This window comes from Brachyhypopomus gauderio, chromosome 1 (assembly GCF_052324685.1).
Source record: "Brachyhypopomus gauderio isolate BG-103 chromosome 1, BGAUD_0.2, whole genome shotgun sequence".
Taxonomy (NCBI): domain Eukaryota; kingdom Metazoa; phylum Chordata; class Actinopteri; order Gymnotiformes; family Hypopomidae; genus Brachyhypopomus; species Brachyhypopomus gauderio.
Window position 1 is genome coordinate 38,930,946 of NC_135211.1, and position 7,341 is coordinate 38,938,286.

At 43.9% G+C, this 7,341-nt stretch overlaps 1 protein-coding gene across 3 annotated transcripts in view; it reads right to left on the minus strand.

The window, feature by feature from the left end:
• LOC143519791 (beta-1,4-galactosyltransferase 1-like) overlaps window positions 1-7,162 on the minus strand; it is a 28,585-nt gene extending 21,423 nt beyond the window's left edge. The window contains exons 1-3 of one of the 3 annotated variants that reach the window (XM_077013525.1): window positions 6,849-7,162; window positions 6,091-6,466; window positions 727-959 (exon numbers count right to left, since the gene is read on the minus strand). In XM_077013525.1, coding sequence (XP_076869640.1) covers window positions 727-959; window positions 6,091-6,466; window positions 6,849-7,043 — 804 coding nt within the window. In that variant the 5' untranslated portion in view covers window positions 7,044-7,162. The remainder of the gene's footprint in view (window positions 1-726; window positions 960-6,090; window positions 6,467-6,848) is intronic. The other 2 variants (XM_077013526.1, XM_077013524.1) reach the window with 2 other exon arrangements.
• Between the last annotated feature and the right edge of the window lie 179 nt (window positions 7,163-7,341).

Below are 7,341 nucleotides of genomic sequence, written 5' to 3' on the forward strand. Positions count from 1 at the left end.
CATGACTGTTCTCATTGCGCCGAGACGCGGCGCGCGCGAACTTACAAAATTCGAGAGGTGCACGACCTCGTGAATCGACAGCGCGCGAGGCAATTGCACACGGGCGAAGCCACCGCGATTACGTTATTTTCGCCTCCCGGACCCTCGCGCCGCATCAAGTGTAAACCAGGCTTAAACCAAATCGCGTGTCTGATGAGCGTGTTCACCCCACTCCAGGGTTGCCAGGTCCTACAAAAGCTTTCCGCACAAAATCTGCGAGTGTAAGTTGTCGGCGGGGGGGGGGGGGGGGGGGGGGGTGTTGCGAGTGTGAACTGGAGACAAATTAAGTATTATATCGCGATCGATTCTTAGTGTTGACTTGTAACTTCCGTAGTAGCCCAACTCAAAAGTAGCCCAAAAAACCGCACCCCGCGGCCCCAGAATTTTTACCCGCGGCTGGATTTTCAAACAAGCCCAATTTGGCGTGAAAACCGAGAACCTGGCAACTCTGCCTCACTCTGCCTCTTGCCTACTTACGTCACGTGATCATAGTCTGCAGCGCGAATAGCTCCCTCTATTGCTGGATGAGGATAACGCAATTTGAGTTTGCTGTTATTCAAGGAGTTATCGTGGCTCTTTCGATGTGTTTATCGTGAAACTTCACATCGCGATAACGATAAAAATACGATTAATCGTGCAGCCCTAGTGTATGTGTATAAGTGTGTGTGTGTGTGTGCTGAGTGGTACCTGCTCAATGACATAGACTCCATAGTCGAGCTGCTGTCTCTGCAGAATGGGGTGAAGGTAGTTCAGCCAGTATTTGAGGTGCTGCTCTCTGTGTCTGAAAGGAATGATGAGCGCCACCTTCTGGACAGACAGGCACTCGCTGGGTTTGTAGTGTCCACCGTCCATCAGCAGGGGCTCCTGCCTGATCAGGTCCAGATCCACTGGATCTGAGAACTCTACACGTAAGGGACCCACTGTTGGGGGAGGAGAGTAGAGGATGAGCCTCTGTGTGTGTGTGTGTGTGTGTGTGTGTGTGTGTGTGTGTGTGTGTGTGTGTGTGTGTGTGTGTGTGTGTGTGTGTGTGAGCGTGTGTGTGTGAGCGTGTGTGTGTGTGTGTGTGTGTGTGTGTGTGTGTGTGTGTGTGTGTGTCTATATGTTTAGATATATCTGATAAAGCACTGCATATAAAGATATATCTGCTTGTTTGGAGAGTGAGTGTGTGTGTGCACAACTGAAAACGAAAGACACCGGGTGTGTCTGTATGTGTGAGTGACACAGCATCTGTAGAGTGAGGATGTGTGTGTGTGTGTGTGTGTGTGTGTGTGTGTGTGTGTGTGTGTGTGTGTGTGTGTGTGTGTGTGTGTGTGTGTGTGAGCGTGTGTGTGTGTGTGTGTGTGTGTGTGTGTGTGTGTGTGTGTGTGTGTGTGTGTCTATATGTTTAGATATATCTGATAAAGCACTGCATATAAAGATATATCTGCTTGTTTGGAGAGTGAGTGTGTGTGTGCACAACTGAAAACGAAAGACACCGGGTGTGTCTGTATGTGTGAGTGACACAGCATCTGTAGAGTGAGGATGTGTGTGTGTGTGTGTGTGTGTGTGTGTGTGTGTGTGTGTGTGTGTGTGTGTGTGTGTGTGTGTGTGTGTGTGTGTGTAAATATGTACAAATACAGGTTCTTTACACTTCTTTTTGATCTGATGTAGTTACTGTAGCAGTATGTTTGATCTGTAGTAGTTACTGTAGCAGTATGTTTGATCTGTAGTAGGTACTGTAGCAGTATATTTGATCTGTAGTAGGTACTGTAGCAGTATGCCTGATCTGTAGTAGTTACTTACTGTAGCAGTATGTTTCATCTGTAGTAATTACTGTAGCAGTACGTTTGATCTGTAGTAGTTACTGTAGCAGTAGGTTTGATCTGTACACACACTCTAACTCTTACACACACTCTTCACACATTCACATAATGTGAAGGTGTTTTAGGACCTTTTAATGTGAGCCGTCTCTCAAACCCTTTTCTACATGTCTGCTGGTCCACGTCTTCACCTCACACGGCTTCACCTCACACATCTACACCTCCCACGGCTTCACCTCCCACGGCTTCACCTCACACATCTACACCTCACACATCTACACCCCTCATGGCTTCACCTCACACATCTACACCTCACACATCTACACCTCTCACAGCTTTACCTCACACATCTACACCTCTCACAGCTTCACCTCACACATCTACACCTCACACATCTACACCTCACACATCTACACCTCTCACAGCTTTACCTCACACATCTACACCTCACACATCTACACCTCACACGGCTTCACCTCACACATCTACACCTCACACACAAAAACAACAAAAAAAAAAACATCCCACTTAAAGCTACAGTGAGTAAAAAGGGTTTTTTTCATTTATGCACATTTTAGATTTACCTTTGAAACCTTTTTTTAATTCTTTTTCATTTTAACGCAAAGACGCATAGAATGTTTCAGTCCTCAAATTACGGTTTGATTATTTATGAATGAGAAAAGGAATATATGAATGACAGTGACAGATACTCTCGTTTTAAAGAATGACAGTTCTTGTGGGCCACATAAATGGCGCTTCGGCTTTCGTTTCCTGCTTTATAGCTTGTGCGTTAGTGGTCAGGCAATCACAGGAGGTCCACAAGAAGAGATGCCTGCACCAGGCATGTAAGATTCTCAGACTACTGTCATCGGGCCATACACTCTTTTCTGCTCCTCCCCCAGGCTCTACCATTTTCACAGTTTGCAGACTAACACAAGCAGGTTCAGAAACCACTTCTTTCCCACAGCGGTCACCTTACTGAACTCTTCCCAAAGACCATTCTTTCCTTCTCTATCCATACCTTACCATCCACACAAAATCTGAACAGTGTTCCTCTTCAATTCACATCTGTATAGCCCTATCTACAGTGGTATAGGATAATCTGTATATTATCTGTATATTATCTGTATGATTCCATCTGTATTTATCACATTTATTTATACCATATATTTTTCTTTGCCCTGTGCATTGTACTAGGTAATTTATCTACTCTGCACATATCTATTAACCATCTTTACTTACACTAGCTGTAACTAACTGCATTGTATCTCTAAATACTGCATTCTATACAATCTGCATGTGTTGCACTTGATTAGATACCAAACTGCATTTCATTACTTCATACAAATTTCATTTAAATGTATTGCTTGTCAAACGGTAGGTCTAAGATAGGTCCAATGATACCAATTGGGTAGGCTAGGTTGTGTCATACACATCGACAAAACTTTTTTCCAACACCAAACAGTCATAATTACTCATTTGATACCGTCTGTCAATACTATAATAGTCATGTATGATTCCAACGAATACCTGTTTAGGACTTTAAACAGTTAATTTGGTTAGCCTGTAAAACAAGCTAGCATGCTAAAGGACAAACACATTCAAATGAATGGTAGTAGGTAGCCCAGCAGGTAACTATGGAAACCACTGTGTGTGTGACGGTCAGCATACCTTGCTGTTAGCTCGCTTACAACCTCAATAGTGGTTGCCTTCTAGGGTTGCCACCTGTCCCGGTTTTCCCGGGACTGTCCCGGTTTTCACCTCGCTGTCCCGGTTTTCCCGGGCTGTCCCAGTTTGTCTCGGTTTTCCTTCTTTTTAATATTCGGTCTCGGCAAAAAAAATCATTTAATGTCCCGGTTTTCACTAAGTTAGTTCAAACGACTGTTTCTGCACTTTAAATCCATCTTTTTTTCTCGCTGTGTCCATTTTACGTTCGCCCCCCGTCAACAATTTACGTTCGCGTATGACAGTGTCCTTGTTTTTTGTCAGACCTAGGTGGCAACCCTATTGCCTTCTGATCGGAAATAAACCTCCAAACTCCGAAATTTACACAAAGGCATGGCATAATCACAAATAGTTGCCGATGGTGGTACATGGTTCACATTTATTGACAACACGAAAACAAAACAAATGCTCCTTAAATGTCCAGTGCTTGAAGGCGTCTGTCATTATTGCTGCTTGAGCTGAAACTGAACCGCGCGCTTGCTGCTCCAGCACAGAAACAAGCGGGAATCGGCGATATAGGGCGCAAAGCAATAAAAATATCATTAAATATTTCGCAAAGGTTTTTGTTTTAATTTTTAAAATGTAACTAAAATTGTAATTCTTAATTTTTCCAGAAGTAACTGTAACTGAATTACATATTTTCTCATTGTAACTGTAACGAATTAGTTACACTTTTTTTGTAATTAAATTACGTAACGTCGTTACATGTAATTCGTTACTCCCCAACACTGTATATGTGTGTGTGTGCGTGCGTGTGTGTGTGTGTCGATATGTTTAGATATATCTGATAAAACACTGCATATATATATATATATATATATATATATATATATATATATATATATATATATATATATATATATATATATATATATATATATATATCTGGTTGTTTGGAGAGTGAGTGTGTGTGTGCACAACTGACAACGGAAGACACTGGGTGTGTCTGTGTCTGTATGTGTGAGTGACACAGCATGTGTAGAGCGAGGATGTGTGTGTGTGTGTGTGTGTGTGTGTGTGTGTGTGTGTGTGTGTGTGTGTGTGTGTGTGTGTGTGTGTGTGTGTGTGTGAATATGTACAAATACAGGTTCTTTACAGTTCTTTTTGATCTGATGTAGTTACTGTAGCAGTATGTTTGATCTGTAGTAGTTTCTGTAGCAGTATGTTTGATCTGTTGTAGTTACTTTAGCAGTATGTTTGATCTGTAGTAGTTACTGTAGCAGTATGTTTGATCTGTAGTAGTTACTTTAGCAGTATGTTTGATCTGTAGTAGTTACTGTAGCAGTATGTTTGATCTGTTGTAGTTACTTTAGCAGTATGTTTGATCTGTAGTAGTTACTGTAGCAGTATGTTTGATCTGATGTGCCATAGGTTGCCGACCCCCGCCCTAGGGTGTTTTCTAGGGTCAGTCATGGCTGCCTGAAGTCTGGGACTCACATCACAGACTTTCCAGTTCCACCTGTTAGTCCAGGACATTGTCCTGCAATAACAACACTGACCAGTTCTTTACAGATTACTGTGTGTGTGTGTGTGTGTGTGTGTGTGTGTGTGTGTGTGTGTGTGTGTGTGTGTGTGTGTGTGTGTGTGTGTGTGTGTGTGTGTGCGTGTGTGTGTGTGAGAGAGAGAGTGTGAGTGTGTGTGTGTGCATGTACAATGTGTGTGTGTGTGTGTGTGTGTGTGTGTGTGTGCGTGTGTGTGTGTGTGTGTTTTCTAGCATGGTTGGCCGGGGGTACCAGATGCTGTTGCAAGTTTCGCCCTCTGTCTTATCTTTCACACATTCACATAATGTGAAGGTGTTTTAGGACCTTTTAATGTGAGCTGTCTCTCAAACCCTTTTCTAAATGTCTGCTGGTCCACATCTTCACCTCACATGGCTTCACCTCACACATCTACACCTCACACATCTACACCTCTCACAGCTTCACCTCACACATCTACACCTCTCACAGCTTCACCTCACACATCTACACCTCACACATCTACACCTCACATGGCTTCACCTCACACATCTACACCTCTCACAGCTTCACCTCACACATCTACACCTCACACAACTACACCTGACACATCTACACCTCTCACGGCTTCACCTCACACATCTACACCTCACACGGCTTCACCTCACACATCTACACCTCACACATCTACACCTCACACAACTACACCTCACACATCTACACCTCACACGGCTTCACCTCACACATCTACACCTCACACACAAAAACAACAAAAAAAAAACATCCCACTTAAAGCTACAGTGAGTAAAAAGGGTTTTTTCCATTTATGCACATTTTAGATTTACCTTTGAAACCTTTTTTTAATTCTTTTTCATTTTAACGCAAAGACGCATAGAATGTTTCAGTCCTCAAAGTACGGTTTGATTATTTATGAATGAGAAAAGGAATATATGAATGACAGTGACAGATACTCTCGTTTTAAAGAATGACAGTTCTTGTGGGCCACATAAATGGCGCTTCGGCTTTCGTTTCCTGCTTTAGAGCTTGTGCGTTAGTGGTCAGGTTCGTACCTAAACGTGGGGACGTGTCGAGACATTTCTCCAGCGTTGGACTCGCCTCGGTACCGCTGGAGTCTCCGCTCCTCCGTTCCTCCATCACTCCCGCGTCTGCTGTGGCTCGCGCGGAGGTGAGCGCCACCGTGGCGCGTGCGGGCGGCTCGAGGTCGGGACCCGTGGTCTCGCGCTGTGGCGACGCCCGCTGCGCCTGCACGCGCAGCACACGATCGTCGGATCCGGAGTGGGTCCAGTAATAAAGCGCCATCACCGAGATGTGCAGCGCGCCCAGGGCCACTACGAGGTTGCAGATCTTACCGAGGCAACCAAAATGATGAGACTCCCCCATTACTTTCGTATTCCGGAAAACGTGTTCTTGTCGTAAAATATGTACCTTGAATGGAAAAAAAAAGTTAGTGTGAATTTTCGTCTTAATATGAAAAAACCTCCTTCAGAAAAAGGCAAACATTTTAACTTGGTTCTGATAGACTTAATCCACTAGTTCACGAGACTCTCTTTGTTTTGGTGAGGTCCCCGCTTGCGCGCGAGAGGTTCCTCGTTTGGCACGCGCGTCGTTGTCGCTGTCACGTAGTGCAACCACAACGAGAAAGTGATCAGCGCAGAAAGGAACAAAGTTAAAGCTGTTATACAACGGTTATAGAGCTGTTATACACACGTTATGAAGTCGTTGTCGGACGTAGCGTCGGTGTTCCTCTTTGAGGTTTTAAGCATCAGTTAACCAAAATAAATAATTAAATGCTGAAATGTTGACATACTTTAACAAAGCTTGAGTCGTGGCTTTCAACAAGTGCAAACCTTTTCATAACCCCGATGTACACATCTTTCTTCTTAAATAGCAAGTCTCGTATAAGTGTAATGAAGTTCACGATGGTGTCTTTGACACTAGAAGTTGAAGGTCGCAACAGGCAGCAACATAATTCCGTCTCATTAAAACAGTCGCCGCGTGTCATCGTAATTTAGTCAACAGCGCCCTCTTGTGCCAATGTCGTGAAAATGCACGTTTCAAACTCTTGAAACAAAGCGAAAAGGAGAGTCCGAAAACACAGTGTTGGATCAAAACTCTGGGGCTCGCAGGAGAATGGACCAGTGAACGTCAACACCGTTGATTAGCTACATGAGAAGGTGGAGAAATAATAATGGCAACATCAGTACTCTAGGGACATCTGGTGGCGAGAGAGGGAACTGCTGCCAAAAGTAAACACTACCAAATAAGGCGTGTCGAGTCCCGTTAGTAGTAAACTCCATCAC